General features: G+C 40.9%; 1 protein-coding gene across 1 annotated transcript; it reads right to left on the bottom strand.

Moving 5' to 3' along the window:
- Positions 1 to 373: 373 nt before the first annotated feature.
- On the bottom strand, positions 374 to 4,235 carry LOC148509552 (vomeronasal type-2 receptor 26-like). Its single transcript, XM_088442959.1, has 2 exons — positions 4,118 to 4,235; positions 374 to 1,281 (listed from the first exon to the last, which is right to left on the bottom strand). Exons 1-2 carry the CDS (start codon positions 4,131 to 4,133, stop codon positions 374 to 376), a joined length of 924 nt encoding a protein of 307 aa, XP_088299085.1. The 5' UTR covers positions 4,134 to 4,235.
- Positions 4,236 to 21,049: the final 16,814 nt, after the last annotated feature.

Raw genomic sequence — 21,049 nt, 5'->3', positions numbered from 1 at the left:
AAGTCAGGAGCAACTGCCCAATAATCTGAGAACCTACATAAACTACACATCTATGAAGGTTGTCTCCATAGCCAAACGTTGGCTGAACAATGCTCAAGTGGACTGTACAGTTTTGAAAGCCAAACAAAATGATTCAACTTGTGGCTGTGAATGATCATTGTTCAGGTCCTTTTACTGATAGTTGTTCAAACTATATATTTGGACAGTTGGATTCTATGATAATTGTGCAAGGTATGTCCTGCTTTAGAGTAATAGATCCAGGTAAACTTCTACTTGTTTACATAAACAGTCTTACAATACAAACTGACATACACTAGAACAAACCATTACCAAAGAAGGTATTGCAGTTTGAAATGGTCCAGTATATCATGTTTTATATACTGTTCTTCTCCAGTATGATTTTCTTAGTATTACATTCTGGTTTTAAAAGCAGAATGTACAGCTTTGGGAAAAATATACAGCCCAGAACTCCAGCGCTTGAGGTCAATATGGCGAATATCTCCACAGCCACTGTGTCTTTCCCTTTTGTGCTGACATAGGCCGGGATCATTGCAATCCAGACACTGCAGAACACCACCATGCTGAAGGTGATGTACTTGGCCTCATTAAAACTATCTGGTAATGTCCTCACCAAGAAAGCCATAACAAAACTCACAGCCGCCAGGATCGCCATGTAACCCATCACAGAGTAAAACCCAACTACCGACCCTTCATTACATTGAATTATGCTCATTCCCTGATAGGAGTGATGGTCATACTCCTGGTAGGGAGGAGAAACAGACAGCCAGATACCACATATCAGAGCTTGGACAGAGGAGCACACAATCACCACATAATTAGACACTTTGAGTGTGACCCACTTCCTCCAGGGACTGCCGGGTTTGGTGGCTTTGAAAGCAATGCAAACAGTGACTGTCTTGGCTAGTATAGAAGAGACTGTTGTGGAGAAGAAGATCCCAAATGATGTCTGTCTCAACCTGCAGGTTATATCCACTGGCCGACCGAGGAACAAGAACACACTGAGGAAGCTCAGCAGGATGGAGACCAGGAGAATGAAGCTTACAGCCCGATTATTGGCTTTCACAATGGGAGTGTTCCAGTAATAAATAAAGTTTCCCAATGTAAATAATGTTATGGTTGAAAAAGATAAAGATGTTACTGCAGAAATTAGCACCACAATGTCCTTCTCATATGACAGAAAGTCGTACGATTTGGGATAACAGCTCACTTTTCTCTCATCCGGCCAGTCTTCATCTGGACATTTGTAACACATGTTACTGTCTAATTAAATATAGAAAATGCAGATATTGTTTATATGGTCAGTAATGTGTAGAACATGAAGCAATTCAAATAATAAATAATTATACAAATATTGTATTTGTAGCTCTTTTATAAAACAATTTAAAACACCAACCTATGATTGATGTGTTTATTAAAGGGTCTTTAGTAACACTTCCAATAAAGTCACTTGATTGCATCCCCAATATAACCTACTTCTGTAACAGTTATACAGCATGAATATAGGTTGGGTACGGGATCCAGGTGGTCAGGATGGTGACAGTCAGAATCCAGACATAATTTTTTAAGTGTCCTAACCCTTACCCTAATCCTTCCACCCCGCAGCCTAAGCCTAACCCTCCCCCTCACACAACCTATCCCTAACTCTCCCCCAGAAACCTGGCACTAACCCTCTCCTCCTGCAGCCTCACCCTAACCATCCACCTAGTGCCTAGCTCTAAACCTAACCCTAACTCTAATATTCACCATGAGGATGTCAGCGGTCAGTTTCCGGCCCCAGGATTCTGACCCTTATTTTCATCATTATCAAACCCTTCAAGCTCTTCTACCCCCTCTATTGCTTAAGGAACTTTTTTCATCACTAATTGCATCTTTGTTTTAATACTTTTATCACCCCTACCATCTTTTAAGCTTATTATCACCATCTGTTTCATTTTCATCCCTTCCTTTATTAACCGCTCTTATTATCAACCCCTTCTATCTAAAATGCAAGTGTTACTTATATATTAGGTAGGGATATTACATAGAAGAGAGTATGTTCCATTCATCATAGTTACTTGAGATTTTGTAATGTTTCTATCTTAACAAATTTTGGGGCATTTATGGGATTCACTTCTTACTAGTATCATGGACATGTCATTTTCTGGGTCATATAATGTTGTGCCTGTGTTATTTGTCTTTCCTACCCCACATTCCCATTTCTCTGACCTTGTTTTTCATCCCAACACTTTTCCCTGTCTCTATCCCTCATTCTCTGCCTTCCTCATTTATTATCTCACATCTCACTGTCTCTCTCTGTCCTCACCAATGTCCCCAAATATCTGAACTTATTTCACATTTCTCTCAGTGTTTTCCCCCATTGCTTTGGTTTCTGCTGTGTGGGGAGAAGGGATCAATCATTGCAGGTTTGTTGTGTGGGGAGGAAGTATTGGGCATTGAGGAAATTCTGTACATTCAGGAGGGATTGGGCATCAGTGGCCTGATGTATGGGAATAAGGGTTCAGGTTTAAAGGTGTGTGGAAAGAGATTGGGCATTGGGGTTCTGCTGTGCAGGGAAGAGGATTTGGTCATCAAGCATCAACTGTGTGGGGTGGAGGATTTTTGTATTGGGAGTCTAGTGTAGGGAGATAGGATAAGGTTTGCTGTGATCAGGCAACAGGAACCAACTGTGTTGGGAGGTTAGATAAGGCATTGAGGGTCTGCTGTGTGGGAAGGAATATTGGACATCAGGGTCTGCTGTGTAGGGAGGAGGGATTGTGACTTGGGATCTGCTATTTAGGGAGGAGGGATCAGGCATTTGGAGTACACTGTGTGGAGAAGTGCTATCAGGTATTGGGACTCTGCTGTGTGGTTAGGAGGGATCAAGTATCATGGGCCAACTGGGTGGGGAGGTGGGAGAAGGCACAGGGGTCTGCTGTGAAGGAAACAGGGATTAGGCATTGGGGGTCTAGTGTGCAGGGATGATGGATTGGTAACTTAAGGATTGTTGTGCAAGTAGGATGAATTGAGCATCTGGTTTCTACTGTGTGGAGAAGAGGAACAAGCATTGAGGATCTACTGTGTGGAGAAGAGGGATCAGGCATTTGAGTATGCTGTGTGGGGAAGAGGGTTCAGCCATCAAGGGTCTGTTATATAACAAATTAAGAACAGGCATGTGGGGTCTGCTGTGTGGGGAGGAGGGATCAGTCATTGTAAGTCTGCTGTGCAAGAAGCAGGGATCAGCCATCAGGGGTCTACCATGAGGGAAGGAGTGATCAGGCATTGGAGCCTGCTGTGTGGTAAGGAGGGATTGGCCATCATGGGTCTGCTATGTGGGAAGACAGTATCAGGCATCTGGGGTCAATTGTGTGAAGAGGGTTGGGATAAAATATTGGGGTCTGATATGAGGGGAGGAGGGATTGGTAACTGCAGGTCTGCTGTACAGTGGTGATGGATCAAGCATCAAGGTTTTGCTAAGTGGGGAGGCAGAATCAGGCATTATGGCCTGCTTTGTGGGGAGGAGAGCTCAGGCATCAGGAATTTTCTGTGTGGGGGGGAAGGATCAGCCATAAAGGCTCTACTATGTGTGGAGAAGGGCTCAGGCATCAGGAGTTTGTTGTGTGGGGAGACAGTATTGACCATAATAGCTCTGCTATGTGGAGAGTAGGTATAGAACATTTACGGTCTGCTGTGTGGAGAGGCATGAATGGGCATCATGGGTTTGCTTGTGGGGAGAAAGTTTGGTCAATGAGGATTTGCTGTGTTGGGGAAATGATCGGGCATCTAGGGATGTTCGGGAGAAGAACTGACCATCAATGGTCTACTGTGTGGGGAGGAGGTATTTGGCATCTGGGGCCAGCTGTGCTGGGAGGAAGGACCAGACATCGGGGTCATTGGTTGCCATGTAAGCCACCAGCAGAGGGCACATAAACGGTAGACACATGCTCAGATTCCCACTGTGTGTGACACATATACAGTAGGACAGATTAGGGAATGATATAATTAATATTCTCTTCATTATATTCATTTTAGAATTTGCCTTGAGTCCTAGGTACAATTACCATCAAAGTTGTAGCCTCAATTTATATGATATTTTATTCTGAGTAAGACACATTCCTACCTGTTACATTGGACATTTCTCCCTCAGGACACAGAACGCAGTCATAGCAGCAGACATGGAATCCTCCATTAGAAGCTTTTCTGTATCCAGGAGGACATCTGTCATTGCACCGAGATTTGGGGACCTTGTACATAGAGTAAATTGTAAAATACTTTATTTTTTTATATACTGTATATATAATTTTTTATTGTTACCATTTTCATTGCTTTCAATTTTTTTTGCAAATGTCACAACTCCAGCTACATGAAATGGAAACTTGCGCAAAATATTTATTAATAAAGCTATATGAGTTTAAATCTTGCTGGGGTATGTCAAACCTCACGTAAAACTGTGAACCTGCTGACACTGTACTTTTTTGGGTATCATTAAGCAAAGTCTCTTTATAGGATATTTACTTCTATAGCATTCTGCAGTTATATCCTCAGTAATAATGTTATAATCTATTTATAGCAGAGTTGGAGGTGATTTTTATACTGCATTTTTACTATCAACTGTAAGCACTGGTTCCATTGGGGATGTAGTTGGCATCCTGGCATGCAGGATGCCAATGGTCTAGGCACCAGTATCCCATCCACCAGCATCTGGAAGGTAAGTATCATGGTGTTAGGGGGAGGTTAGGGTTAATGTGCAGGGTTAGGTTTAGGCATTAATGGGATGGTTAGGGTTAGGCACTGGGGCGGAAGTGTTAGGATTAGGCTGTGGGTAGGGGGAGGCTAGGTTTAGGCACAAGGGGGAGGTTAGGGTTAGGCACCAGGGAGGGGGTGTCATGTTTAGGGTGCAGGGAGGGGGAGGTTAGGATTAGGCACTTTGGTGGGGGATATTTGGGTTCGGCATCAGGGAGGGAAGGTTTAAGTTAGGGTAGAGGTTAGGAAGAAACTTACCTATCTTCCCTATGGGTATTGGGATTCTGGCTGTTGGGATGTCACTGTCAGGATAATGACCAGCGGCATCCTGGCAGCAAGGATTTCATACTCAACCCGTTCCATTGCATCTGAACATTCATAGTTTCTAAGAGGGACACTTGCTGGCTATATCAGAGCCGTACCCAGACGTTTTGGTGCCCTGTGCCAGATAGAGTATTGGTGCCTCCCATTTTTTTAAACAGGAGCATGGCTTCATGTGGGAGGGCTAAGGAAGAGATGGGGGGTCAGGAGATGCTGGGGACAGAAGAAGAGGAAGCTACAAGGAAGAATGATAATAAACAGGAACAATGACAGGGCCAAACAGCACCCCCTGCCCTGCGGTGCCCTGTGCCATGACACAGGTCGCACCACCCTTGTTACAGCCCTGGGTGATATATCTCCTTCTATATATTAGCTCCATACACCTTCCCAAACTACTGTAACCACATATATTACAAAATGATAAAATGTCAATTGACTGTGGTTTAATTTCTGTTACCAGGATTTTTGGTCACTTGTTTTTAGTATTTCATAGGATGAAGAGTAAAATTTCGGCAACTGGAAGTTTGCATTTTGGAATTGTACTTGGTTAAATCTCCTAAATATGCTATGTTTAAATCTGACCATATGCTAACTAGTTAAATGGTTGGAACAAAAATCTGGTACAGTAATGTATAGGAGCAAGTGACAAATATATATTTGCTCCCAAATGCCGTAAAACAGAAGAAAGTTGTTACTCATACAAATTAGTTACAGTACATCAAATGGATTTAACCAAATAGTTGGAACAACCATTTCTCCCCATTTTCCTGTGTTGTCATCTTCATCATCAAACTCATCACTGTTGTTAATATAATCATCCTCCTCATCCTCATCATCATCATCATCTTCATCACACAATATTTGCTCATCCCCATTGGAATCAAACAGAGAGCTTTAGATTTGGGAGGGGCAGGTCCAAACTGAAATCTAAATTGCAGTGTAATAATAATGATGTCCAGCCTTTGTGGGCTACATGCAAAAGCAGCCAGTATTTACCTCACATGGAAAAAAAAGTATGTAATTGCATCCCTGCATTGCAACATGGTTTGTCCAGTTACACAGTTACTATTATTTATTTTTCTCATCTCTGAATGAGGTCCTCTGTTTGTAAATGGGGGCAAAAATATTCCTTTCTGAATTTGTACTTCATTTTGGACAAAACAGTTTTTCCAAAGTTTTCAGAAGAATCATCCTATGCCGATTGCTCACAAGGTTCCTGGCTGTGATAAACCATCATTATGAGTATACACTGGAGGGTGAGCAGCTTAAATAAACTAATGCTAGTTTCTAAATAGGCCACCAAATTGTATTTTTTTCTCTGAATATTCAAAGGGACTGTGGGCTTGATTCATCAATGAATGCAAGTGTGAGAACGCACACTTTCGGATGGTGTTTTCATTCTGCACAAGCATAGAAGACAAAGTACACATGCGCGAACAAGTTATTGCGTCCAGGTTATGGTACGGATGGCATAAGCAGTGTGCACATAGTCCACTCGATGTTGATTGACAGGAAGTGCCAATTGTGGGGGTGGCCGAGTGAACGCAGGTGTTCCAGTGCATTCAGGCACCGTTACAGGGGTGAGCATCATTAAGGCTGTTCGTCAGCATATGCAGCCACACATCTGGATGCAGGCAGGAAGTGGCCAAAATCCTGCATGACATCAGGTCATCCTCTATTGTGCATCTGGGACCGATGGTTCTTGATGTTACCAATGTTTGCACTATCTTGCATACTGATTGAGCATTGAGTAAAGGGAGATGGGCGTCACTATGTATTGCTGGGTGTCTGCATCCTTGTGCTAATGATGCTCTGCATATGCATTGATTAGCATAGTCTTGTAGCGGCATGGTGTGAGCGTGTGCACAATAGCAATCCATTATGCATCAGGCCTTGTGTGAGATGCTAATTTGTATATAGTCATTAAATTATTCCTCCACTATTCAATTTATGCTTACTGAATCAGATTCAGTCATGGTAGAAGTGTAAATATATGTAGTCTTTTAAGTCTGACCAGATTTTATATTTTTTTTACTCTGGTGCATTGAGTTGACTCATCGTTATTACCAGTGAGTCTTTCGGAAAAGTTTAGTTTTTTATTGGCAGCATTATTTGCAGTTGAAATTGAAGCAAGAGTCATTGTTGTGTCATGTGTGACTTTAGTTGATAACTTGCTCGTAAGGAGAATTTTGCATCTCATATCCAAAGGAGAGTCTTAGTGGGTGTCTTCTTCCTATAACAGCAACCCATTATCACCTTAGAGTAAAGTAAACTCCCCGGTACTTAGGATGCCACCAGGTCTTAAAACTAAGGACACTAGGAAACTATACAATACTATGATGAATGCAGAATAATTGGCTGTAGTAGAAGAAACAAGGTAATATACAGACAAAATAGGACATACTGTAGATTGTGAAAGGTAACCACAGAGCAGTGCTGGTATTTATAATTATATACTGTATATATATATATATATATATATATATATATATGTATATATATATATATATAAATATATATATAGAGATATATAGATATAGATATATATATATATATATATATATATATATATATAAATACATGTAGCGACACTCCATATATATATATATATATAAATATATATACACACTATATATATATATATATATATATATATATATATCGCACAAAGACAATACCTTCAACTTGCGCTTTAACAATAAAGTGTATGGAAGTTAAATGCCAGTATTTAAATAACAGTATTTGAATAAGTTCACAAGCTGCTCCCTTCACAAAATCCCCTGTTAGAAGGATTGGAAAAAGACACACCAAAAGTATGAGAAAGGGCGCTAATAATTATTTATAATCTGCAAAAGTTAAATAGTCTCAGTCTATTCTTTTTGGTGATTCAATCTTTTAGTAGAGGAGGATATGATGATGACCCAGAAATCTTGTTGTACTCTCTGAAATTGTATAATTCCACGCTGTGACCTTTGTCTGGAAGGAATTTTTCCGTGGATGACCTTTTGCTAAAAATGAACCCTCGCACCAAGGGAAGAACACCCAAAATATAATAAATCAACCATTCATATGGACATGAGCATATTTATTCCAGTATAAAATCTTTTTTTTTTTTTTTTTTATTTTCTTTACAGGATATTCATCATTACATCAACAATGAAACACAACATTTGTTTTACAAATATTTTTTAAAAAAGGGTTCCCCCACCTTTGTATTCTTTGGTTCACAAATTGTGGGGACCCAAAAACAAACGTGCCCAAAAAACTGTACCCAACACATTTCGCCCTAAAAGGGCTTCCTCAGGGGTAGTTTTAACACATAGGCATACTGCCTCACCAAACAGGTAAATGGAAATATTCTGAGATCCAGACTCCAAATATTCTGGAATTCAAAACCTAGAAAAGGTCTATACAGAGCAAAATGACTAGTTTCTCTGCACAAGATGATACTAATTTTTGATAGTGTATCTATAGGACCATATATTCACCAGATAGATACCTGGACCTGTGAATTCAGTCCTGACAGCAGTATTGAGCACAATATTTACCTGTTTGGTGAGGCAGTATGCCTATGTGTTAAAACTACCCCTGAGGAAGCCCTTTTAGGGCAAAACGCGTTGAGTACAGTTTTTTGGACACGTTTGTTTTTGGGTCCCCACAATTTGTGAACCAAAGAATACAAAGGTGGGGAAACCCTTTTTTAAAAAATATTTGTAAAACAAATGTTGTGTTTCATTGTTGATGTAATGATGAATATCCTGTAAAGAAATTTTTTTTTTATCAAACAAGATTTTATACTGGAATAAATATGCTCATGTCCATATGAATGGTTGATTTATTATATTTTGGGTGTTCTTCCCTTGGTGCGAGAGTTCATTTTTAGCAAAAGGTCATCCACGGAAAAATTCCTTCCAGACAAAGGTCACAGCGTGAAATTATACAATTTCAGAGAGGACAACAAGATTTCTGGGTCATCATCATATCCTCCTCTACTAAAAGATTGAATCACCAAAAAGAATAGACTGAGACTATTTAACTTTTGCAGATTATAAATCATTATTAGCGCCCTTTCTCATACTTTTGAAATATATATATATATATATATATATATATATATATATAATATATACACACACTATATATATATATATATATATATATATATATATATATATATTTATATATATATATATATATATATATATATATATATATATATATATATACATATATATATGTATATATATATCCACACTCCAAGCTTTAATTGTAAAATTATATTGCGTCAGTGCTCCTTAGGAATCCAAAAAAAGGTATCCACATACAAAAATAGAAAAAAGGGCAACCACCAGGTAGTTGTTGAGATAAAATCACATCTTTATTAGAAACTCATTAGAATTTCACCAAGAAGATAGTTTACATTTTAGTCTTCACAGGGACCATCAACAGGACAGCTGCACCAACTGCACATAAAACATCACCACATAACATAACGCATACACAGTGCCAGAGGCTTCAAATATACCAAAGGCAAACCCCTTAACCCCACCCACCAATTAACTAAACTAGGAGCTGAAAATAACCACTCCCAATGCTCAATATTACTACAAAGCACAAACAAATGTTACTAAAACATTGACTAAACATACCCTGAAGTCTTACCCCTATATATACTGTAAAGGATAGCAGATATAAACCGGCTAATGTAAACAGGAATAGATTAAATCCAAGATGGTGCCCGCAATCCTACGTGTCTTGGAGGGAGCCTATGCGTGTCAATAGCCAGGAATTTCTATCTGCCACTGGAAGTGATGTCAATCCACCTTACATGTAAACAAACACTCCCCTTCGGCTTTCAGATGGCACTAGGTGTTGTACAGCAAGGACAACCTGTGTGCATATTGCTCAGGAGGAGAGTGCAAATGTAAGCACATTTTATGATTAAGAGTAGACTGAAAACAATGTGTGTCACAGTGTACACTGTATAGTGCGCAACCATCATTGGGGGTTTGGAAGGGGGAAGGAAGGAGTGAAAGGAAAAGACAGGGGAAAATAATCCAAATCAAAGTTAACCCTGTTTTAGCACCATGTCGGTTGGAGCACATTTGCAATTTTTTACTGACCCCTGAGAAACTAGGTTTAGTGTCTTGTAGGCCATTTGTGCCTCATAGGACTTAACATCAATATGGTGTTTGCAATCATTCTGAGTTGATCAAAAGACTCCTTGCATCGAGGTGCTACCTAGGAGTACCTTAATCTAGCTTTAGAAAGACATCTGTCAATTATGGACTGAGTGTAACCCCTCCCAAGGAAAGGATCCTACATCTCTATGATATGTTGTTCCATTGTACAAGAGGAACTGTTTTTTCACAAAATAACCACATAAATTGGGATACATACAAGCTTTCATTCAGGCTTGCCAGATGATGACTTCTCGCATGAAGCAGGGTATTGTGGTTTGTATCTTTATGGTACAGAGCAGATGCAAGCTGACCACCATTCAATGAGATGGTCACATCATGAAAATTCATGACATGTTTATCTATATGGTATGTGAAGCATATTGGGCTGTCCAAGGTATTCAGGTCATTGACCATATCATCAAACTGAACTCTAGTGCCACACCAGTATATGATGAGGTAATCAATGCAATGCCCATAAAAAAGATCTTGTCACCATATCTATGAAATATATGTGTGTTCTCATAGCGACACATGTATAGCTAAGCATAAAAAGGGGTCAGGATGGAACCCATAGCAGTGCCCATGTATTGTATATAGAATTCACCTCTAATGGTCACCATTGCTTCCTCTGCAACCCATGGTGCATGCCTATTTGCAGTGCACACTAGCAGCCACCCCTTGTCAGCTGTAACAGTGGCTACAGCGAGTCACATAATACCCCTGCCATCCCCTACTCTTTCCAGCCTGCAAGCCTGGCTGGAAAGGGGATTGGTGGGTGGTTCAGGCACTCCTCCCACTCATAATCATTGCCAGGCACCACCAGAGGTGTCAGCCAGCCAGCCCTGGCAGCAAGTCTCACCCACCAAGTCACGGTTGCCATTTTAAGCATTGAGGAGGTTCTAACTTCCTCAGATTCTTCCCTTATGGTTCCAGGAGCTAGGGGGTTAAATTCATTTCCCATAAGCAGTGTACAGTCCTCTCCCAGTGGCCATTTGGATAGGCAGATATAAAGCTGCCATTCTGCCCCTGGCAGGGCCTTTTTTGATAGACTAATTGCTCCACTCAGTGTGAGCTCTTTTCCCAGTTTTGTCGATTAATTGATTCCCCCATCCATCAGTTGCAGCAGGTACTCAGTGTGAGATGCAGGCATTAAATTTTGTACCTAGCAGTATGCCCGTGCCAGCCTTCTATTGGTCCCCATATTTTAGAAAATAATTGGGCCATCAGCCTTTGCAACTGCAATTTGTGGGAGTTAATCATCAGTTTTGCACTTCCCCTTTGCTCATGGAGTGCGACAATTCTCACAGTATTATATCACTGCACCTGCACTGCTTAATCCTTATGCACAACAGTTGCAATATGTGCCTGGTCGTCATGCAAGCCCACAGCAAATGGCACACCCCTCTTCCACAGGCTCCTCCACCAATATTGCCCCCTGTTCCAAGGTAGACATCAACACTGCAGCCCTCTGCAACCCCATTGCCACAGATTGTGCCAGCGCCACCAGTTTCTGCTAGTGTGCTTGATGTTGCTGTCTCTAATGCAGATGTTTCAAGTTTGCAGATTCCTTTGGTTCATACGGTAGTGGCTGCTTCAATATCCACATCCATAGTCGTGGATGATCAGTTGTTGACATGTCAAAGTATGGTGGGCGCACCGTGCCATGAGGGACAGGCTTCTCCATCTACCATCAGGTTGATGGTCCCTTTGACATCAGGATCAGTTAATCAGTACACTTTGGCTAATGTTAGCGCTCCATTATTGCATTCAGAATAATCTTCTGATTCTTCTAGCTCCACAGAAAAGCTGTGTAAACTAATGAAATACTTTGTGCAGCATTTAAAGGGTAAGAGCAAGAAACCTAAAAGAGTGGGTAGTGTAGCAGACAGTTCAGTTCTGGATGCATCAAACAATGCACTTCACTGCTCCAACAATGCAAATTTGAGGGGCATTAGATCCAAGGTTAGAGAGCATTGGTACCTCATCATGTTCGCAATCACTCATGATTCTAACAAAGCATTTCATTTAGTGAAATCTGAGGAACACGGCAGCAGAATAGACTAGGAGGAGTTACCAGAATTGGATTTCTGGGATCTACGTGTTTGCAGCTTGTTACATCGATGACCAGCTGAGTGTTTGAATATAATAAAATATTTGCATTTGGTGCAAGGCATGTATGTTTCTGCCAGGTTTAATGTCTGGACACAATATGACAATCTGAAGCAGTTGTGGGGCATAAGCAGTCCTTTTTGGCCCAACTGGGATTTAACACAGCGGGAAGAGGAAAGTGTTATGCATTTAACAATGCACAGTGTGCTAGAGAGACAAGTTGCAACTATAGACATGTCTGTGCATTTTGCTGGGAAGTCACCCAGCAAAAAGCTGCTGTCATCCTGTGGGTCATGCAGCAGGAAAAGTAGACCAGCACCCTACTTAGAAGTAAAGCTATGTCTCCAATTAATGTTAATGTCCTAGAACATTGGTTGAGCTGTTATCCTCTTAAGGAAGAGGCAGGATTTTGTTTCAAGGTTTCAAAGAGGGTTTTATGGGGGGCATCCACTAAACGATTTTATTCCTGTCCAACCTCTAAATGATTTTCCCTTGAAGTTTCCCTTGAAATATGATCTTCCACTCTGAACGATTTGCAAAAGATAAACTATGTTGTTTTAATCTGTGATTGAGAGCTTTCAGCTATAGTGGGCAGACAGTGGTTCATCGTTTGATCGTTCAGCATGAACGATGTGTAAACGATGTGTAAACGATTTGTAAGCAATCAAGTGAAATTGACCTGCATGTTCAGTCGATGGAGGAGACGATCAAACGACCAGCGGGAGCGCGCATCGTACATCGTTAGAAACAATTACTGCATGATTTGCAAACAATGTTCAAATGATGTTTGAACGATTATCAAACGATTATCGAACGATTTTATCATTATCGTTTAATCGTTCAACTTTATCGTCTAGTGGATACCCCCCTTTAGACTGCCGATAGTTTGTCCGGTTTTAGTTCTAGCCAAAAGAAATTTAAACTCAGCTAAAGATTTACCAGAGGTGGTTGCAGAGAAAATAAATTCGGAGGTCAGATTGGGTAGAATGTGTGGCCATTTTTCTTCACCTCCAGTGCTGGATATTTGCATTTCCCCTCTTGGTGTGGTGTCAAAGAAGGAGCCGGGGAAATTGAGGTTAATCCAGCACCTGTCTTACCCGGAGGGTGGTTCGGTTTATGATGCTTTCGATCCGGAGGATGGCAAAGTCACTTAGTAATTATTTGAGCATGCCCTTAGTATCGTACAGGGTTTTGGGAAAGGGGCTTTGTTAGCAAAGACAGATATTTAGTCTGCTTTCTGGTTGCTTCCCCTACATCCCTGTTCATTTTGATATATGGGTTTTATAGTAGGCATTTCATACTATGTAGACAAGTGTCTACCTAAGGGCTGTTCTATTTTCAGAAGCAGCGGTGCTCTCTACGAGATTGTGTTTTGGGAAACCCTGGGCCTCATGCTATCTGCCACTAGGGGGATTTAGTTCTTTTCACTTTTGCCCTCAAAAAGACATAGAGGTTTTGTGTCGTTCGCCTCCATCTGGGTCACCCAAACAACTCACTTTTCCCATTCCTTGGTTAAAAGTTTAATGAGTATACATTACTAATGCTTTGTTATAAATCTTTTGCATTTCAGGCTTTTTGGGAAAGCATGGGAAGGAGGCTGATACCTTCTGAGGAAGCAGCTTACTTGAAAGTAGGCGGGGAAACGCGTAAAGAATAACAGCTCCAAACCACAAGTGATGTGAGCCGGGACACTGTCTTATATCATGGGAGTCTCTTTGTACCTGTCAGGAGATGATCTGGATATAGCTGCACACTGGGGATGCTGCCAGCAGGGAGGATAAGGATTTGCGATTACTTACAGACATATGGAGGACTGGATCATTGGATCCTAAAAGCACTTATTTTTGATCCACTTGCTGAGGACGGATTACTAAAGGGCAGTAAGTTGCTGGGATACTATTTAATGGCAATTGAATATAATACGGAGGCATTTTATCATTGTCTTTTTCTATTTACATTCCAGTTAAAAGACTGAATTACTGGGAGATAAGTGCTGATAGATAAATGTGGAAATCACCTTATATATGGATGCATATAAACATCTAAATACAAGATCGTGGATTCTTTTTCTGCTACTGCTTGCTACAACCTAATTAAGAACTGACCAGCTGGAGCAACACTGTTTGTGGCATACGGGAAAAGTCATTTCTTCAAAAGGATACATAATTAAATACTTTTACTATTAAATGTGTTACTGTCAGTATTACAACTTGATGAAAAAATATACTAAGTAGAGATCAAACTGTCTATTTTCTAAGTGATAGTCAATAATATAGATCTAAAACACACCAGTGCCATATATAGGGCTGAACCTGTTTGATGAGTGACATCAAATTTTCAATAGTGTTGTTAAACTGTTTATTAGCAGAGATTAATTAAATGATATATTGAGGCTTAGTGTATACTCAAATATAAAATGTACATTATTTATGTAACCGTATAATGTTTGTAATTTTATGTGGATTATATGATCTGATTGTGCCAGCCGGCAATGATAATTTAATAGCTGCAATCTAAAAATTGTGTTTTAAATAAATGTTTTTGGACAATCAGTGCCTCTATTTTCTATATTTATTTGGTTCCTTTCTGGGGATTGGTAATTACCCATTATAGAAGCTGCAGATTACCAAGGTAGATAATTAGTCCAGCACCAGCTGTTTACCTATTCTCGTTATGTTATGTAAATCATTTTAACCTTGTTAGCATTACAACTTTATAAATTATTGTATTTAAATAACAAAACAACCGGGTCATCATTCTCCTGTTGCCATATTCTGTCTACATTCAAAATGTTGACAGCATTATGACTGACTTAATGACTAATTCCCATTAAGCAAGATACAATGGGGCTGACAAACACTCAGCTAGTGACACACGCATGCATGATCGGGTATAGAGAAAAGGTTAAACCACTTACATATAGATTAGAAAGAACACAGAGGATCATTGCATATGACTGGAGTGTCATAAACCTCCAGGCTGGAACACTCTGCATTGACAAGGGACACACAGGGTTAATCACATCTTAGTTTGCTAGTTAGGGCAACAGGATTGGTTGCTGGTAGTTTGGGGGGAGGGCTCTAGTTGATGTGCTGGAGGTGGTGGAAGAAAGGGTCTCTTTCTTCATTTGAACTTGCCCACCCCCCCACCCTGTGTTGGCGTGTAGTTTGTTATGGATGTTTATGATTGTTTGACAGCTTGGGTTTTCGCGATTTGGCTGGGTTCAAAATGGCTGGTGTTTGGATGGGGTTTTTTGTGTGTCATCCCTGAAGTGTGACCCTGGCAGAGGATAGGCATGGACATCCGAGGTTAGGAGACCACTGAGCCAGGTGGGTCCTTAGCCTTTGCCTGGGTTTAGGGTCACATCTCCAGTTGGAGCTGATGGTGGCTCCGAGCCTCATTGCCTGGATGTCTTTCCCCACAAGGGGAATATACGTTATATTTGTTACAAGTATTTAGCTTATTAGGCCGTTATTTACCCACCACCATACATTAGATTTAAAATTAGTTTTAAATAGGAATAGAGTAATAAGAAATTGCCAATCTATTATTAAATATCTCTCCCAGTTATCACCCACATTTCATGTTGTCAGTGGGGTTAGTTTATTTAGAAGTTAAGTTTGTGTGTGTGTGTGTGTGTGTGTGTGCTTGTGTGTGTGAGTGTGTGACTGTGTGTGTGTGAGAGTGTGTGACTGTGTGTGTGCATGTGTGTGTGTGTGTGAGTGTGAGTGTGGAAGCAGAGTGTGCTCGGCCATTAGAGAGTTTATGCCTCGCTCAGTGCTGTGTGCTGCTACATACACCTAATTGCTCAGTCATCTGATTAGGGGAGCTTTAGTGTTGTTAGTTGTGTCAGTGATGCAGCAAATATTGATGAGAACAGCCAGGATGGCACTCGCCAGTGAGTAGAATCACATACAGGCATGAAGTAATACTGGGGGGCAAGGGCCGTGACATGAGGCCATGCCTCCAAAAGGGCATCATCAAAAGAGCCTGGCATTGCAGGGAAGAGGTCATGCCCCTTTTTGGGAGCTTGTGACTCCTGAAATCCCCTGAGCCAGAGGAAGGTGGACAAGACCATCTAACAGCAATTATCTGTCACCCCAACCTCCACCTCCCAGTCACAACCCCTTATACAGTATATTCCTTATTACTCCTTATTTGCCATATACATCTCCAGTTGTCTTGCTGTGGAGCATTACTGCAGTCCCAGGTTGGATATACATGATCCAGCAGCACGGCATAGGTGTCTTTGTGTACAGGCATGACAGCATTTATTGGAGTCCCTGTGTCATTGTGCACAAGGTAGTGAAGGCTCCCAGTGTATTTGTGCATGTCTGTGTGGTATATGGAGGTGTAACAAGGATATCCCAGATTCACAGTGGAAGCAGTAGTAAAGTCTGCACTGAAGGAGCACAAGAACAGAAACTGGATTGGGGGGCAGTTATCACCCCCACTAACACAACTCCCATCTTCTCCAAATCACTGGCTCTCCCCCCTCCTTTTCCCATTCAGTCAGAATTCTACACACCCCTCATACTACCTAGCCAATCAGAGAGCACAAGTGAAAGTAAGAAATATGGGGGGAGGGGCACCAGGTATGCAGCCAGAGTGTTACATTCACTTTTTTGGCATTTATAGTGATGGCACCAGACTGTTGAATGTTATAATGTTGACATGGTTAAAATGTTGACATCTAACATGTCAACAACTGCAAAATGTCAACATATGACGTTTATATAGTGAAAATGTTAACAGTAGGATTAGGGTTAGCATTACTATTTGGGTTAGGATTAACATTAGGATTAGGGTTAGCATTACCATTTGGTTTAGGATTAACATTAGGATTAGGGTTAGCATTACCATTTGGGTTAGGATTAAGATTAGGATTAGGGTTAGCATTAGGGTTAGCAAGATTAGGGTATACAGATTTGTTTAGGCTTAAAACTTCATGTTAACATTATCACCATGTTGACATTTTGACAGTGTCGACATGTTGCAAATGTGTCCTACTACATATTCACTAATTCTGTGATTTTCCGCGGCACGCATGACATGAGTCGCACACCAGTGAATCCCCATGTGCAACTTTTATACTCCCATTATAGAACTGCATGGTGTGATCACTGCCAAAGCCTGGCGTACTGTATTGTACACGTGTTCAGAAATTTGCATGTCATGTCAACAATACACATGTGCCGTATTGGTGGCAAAGATGTAGCAGTATCTGTTGACATGTTGACCATTCTCATTCTCAAATATACTGAACCTGTGCAATAATTAGCGCACTTGCAGTTATTTATTGCAGATAAAACAAATTTAGCAGAAGGAAGTTGCTGACTATATTTCTTTATCTCATTTACACTTTTATCTAACATCACACACCTGCTGATCTCCCATACGATACAAGATATTTAACTATATCTTACTGTTCCCTGTTTCCATGTGATTTCTCCTGGTACAATAGAGAACATCTGATCATCTTCTAGTGTTTTTTCAAAGGCAGCCAAGACCTTTACGTCAAACTTATATTCAGTCTTGTGTCTGTAAATGACCAAGTTTGCTAGAGACCACGTAACGGGCAACTCTCCTCTCTCATTAAAGATAATCTCTTCTCCTGCGGGATCTGTGAACTGAAGATTCTTCATATAGTGCCCCTATCAGAGGAAAATAAAAAAGTGTGTAAAACTAATAACACATATAATGGAATTAATGGTCGGCTTGAGAAATTGTGACATTTCCATGAGAGGCTTTGCTACAGTATACATGTAACTTATTATCTGCTGAATGTTCTGCCCAAAGGCACGGCTTACTACATACATAGGGGCAACATTACTTAGCAGGGAATTATAATATGTTATTCAGTTTATTGGGTGATGTTGAATTTAAATCAATGGTGTCTGTATTGCTTCATTAATTAATAAGTTCTGCTAAAAATAATTGTCTTTAGTTAAACTCTTGCAGTGATAAAAGGGATGATGATTTGTTAAGCACTAAAGAATTTCCTGAAGTAGGGGCTCGATTCAGCGCAGATTGCTATTGTGATCGCAGCTCAGTAATCACACACAATGATGCTCAGCCAACATAGAGACGCCTACTACCGCTTTCCCACATCCGTAATACCTAACAGTCCTGCGTACACATCGGTAACATCGAGTAATATCGGCCCATCACACACAATTACAGCAGGTCTGAGCTGACTCAGAGATTACAAGTCTCATCGCACACAGTGAGTACACAGGCTGCATATGCCGTCACAGTGGCTAATTTATGTATGCTAATGGAATGGCATTCACACAGACTGGCACGCCTGCATTTCTCAGACAACTCCCCCGTCACCACCCCCAAATGCTGATGTCCTGTCACTCACTCTGTGATGGCTTTCTATGTACTTACATGATCACAATACAATCACAATGCTGTCCTGCTATATGCACCATTGGCCGTTCTGTGCACACGGTTACAATTGCATGCTGAATCAGGCCCTACTGTACATCTTTATGGAGTCTCTCAGTCTGGGACAAGACAAATATCAAGCCCAATTCTTTTTTGTTTTAGTGAAGAACTAACATGATGTTATCTGCTGGATGTCACTCTGATTTTGCTTATATGTCCCATTAACCACCCTTTTGGCTATACAGTACATTTTTACTCCCATAACTATACATCATTCAATAATATATCTGTATTGTAATGTACTGTAGATGTGAACACCCCTCTTTATGGGTATAAGATGTCTTGTAATTCTGCTCTGTAGGCAGAAATCTCATTGACGTCTCATTGTACTGCACAGAGAGGTGGAGATGTCTCTTTAAATAAACCATTTTATGTTTAACCACAAACAGATGGAGCACATAATTTTACCTTATCGGTGACTATAGATAAAAACAGTTCATGGCTCATATTTCTATCATCTACTATCATTATATACACACACATGGTGATGCACTAATATCTCACAATAATCCTATAAAAACTTCACATGACAGAAATGAATATCAAGATGCCAATAATAAAATGTATAAATGTAAATAACCTTTATTTATTTATTTATTTATTACAAGTTATTTACATAGCACACACATATTCCGCAGTGCTTTACAGAGAATATTTGGCCATTCACATCAGTCTCTGCCCCAGTGGAGCTTACAATCTATGTTCCCTACCACATCTACATACATGTACACACTAGGGTTAATTTTGTGGAAGCCAATTAACCTACCAGTATATTTTTGGAATGTGGGAGGAAACCGGAGTACCCGGAGGAAACCCACGCAAGCACAGGGAGAATATACAAACTCCACACAGTGAGGTCCATGGTGGGAATTGAACCCATGACCTTATTGCTGTGATGCAGTAACGCTAACCATTACACCATCTGTGCTGCCCTTTATGTAACGTATATCAGAAAATTCATACACTTTGAGTATTATCTCAATAAAATAGATAGTAGTAATAATAATAATAATAATAATAATAATAATAATTAGAGATGTAAACCGAACACACCCTAACTTGGCCATCTGGGCTGGTATCTGAGTTCAGCTTGGGTTTTCCCACCTGACTCAGATCCCAAAACAAGGTAAAACATCATCATCCCCATGTTGGATTCTCGTGGGTTTTGGATACTATAAAAGGTACCTGGTCATTGGTGCCATTTCACTCTGGCTGTGGAGAGTGAAGTGAGCAGATGTGCTTTGTCTGTCTATTGGTTCTGTGTCTGTCCAGGGGTGCTGTGTCTATCCATAATGTTGCCTCTGTCCAGGGCAGTGCTGCTGTGCCCTTCCAGGGGTGCTGTGTCCATCCAGGACAGGGGCTGCTGTGTCCATCCAGTGACAGAGGCTGCTGTCCATCCAGGGGCTGCTGTGTCCATCTGGGGCAGGGGCTGTTGTGTCTATCCAGGGGCTGCTGTGTCCATCCAGGGCAGGATCTGCTGTGTACATTCAGGGGTTGCTGTGTCCACCCAGTGACAGAGGCTGCTGTGTCCATCCAGGGGCTGTTGTGTCTACCCAGGGGCAGTGGCTGCTGTGTCCATCCATGGGTTGCTGTGTCCATCTGGGGCAGGGGCTGCTGTGTCCATCTGGGGCAGGGGCTGTTGTGTCCATCCAGGGGCTGCTGTGTCCATCCAGGGCAGGATCTGCTGTGTACATTCAGGGGTTGCTGTGTCCACCCAGGGGCAGTGGCTGCTGTGACCATTCAAGTGCTTCTGTGTCCATCCAGGGTTGGGGCTGCTGTGTCTACCAAGGTTTTCCAGTGTCCATCCAGGGGCAGAGACTGCTGTGTCCATTGAGGGGTGCTCTGTCCATAAAAGGGTGTCCAGTGTAAAACAAAATAAAGCTAATAAAAAATTAAATATTTATTTTTTGTGCTGTGTCGCTGCCGGTCAGACCGCAGTGTAATATTCACCTAATATTCACCTTTTGTGACACTAAGTGGAAATGCAGTGTAATATTCAACACGTATTGTGTGACACTGTAAGGGATAGCACACTGGATTCATAAAAAATTATCGAGACACTGTAAGTGGAAATGCAGTGTAATATTCAACACATATATTGACACTATAAGTGGTAACACAATGTATTTATAAAAATATTTAGATACTGTAAGTGGAAACGCAGTTAAATATTCAACATGTATTGTGAGTCAATGTAAGTGGTATTGCAGTGTATTCCTAAAAAATATTGTGACCCTGCAAAT

The sequence above is a fragment of the Taudactylus pleione genome, unplaced genomic scaffold (assembly GCF_031769625.1).
Source record: "Taudactylus pleione unplaced genomic scaffold, aTauple2 ptg000319l, whole genome shotgun sequence".
NCBI lineage: Eukaryota > Metazoa > Chordata > Amphibia > Anura > Myobatrachidae > Taudactylus > Taudactylus pleione.
The sequence above is the reverse complement of the archived record's forward strand: the minus strand, read 5'-3'. Positions and strand labels throughout refer to the sequence as shown.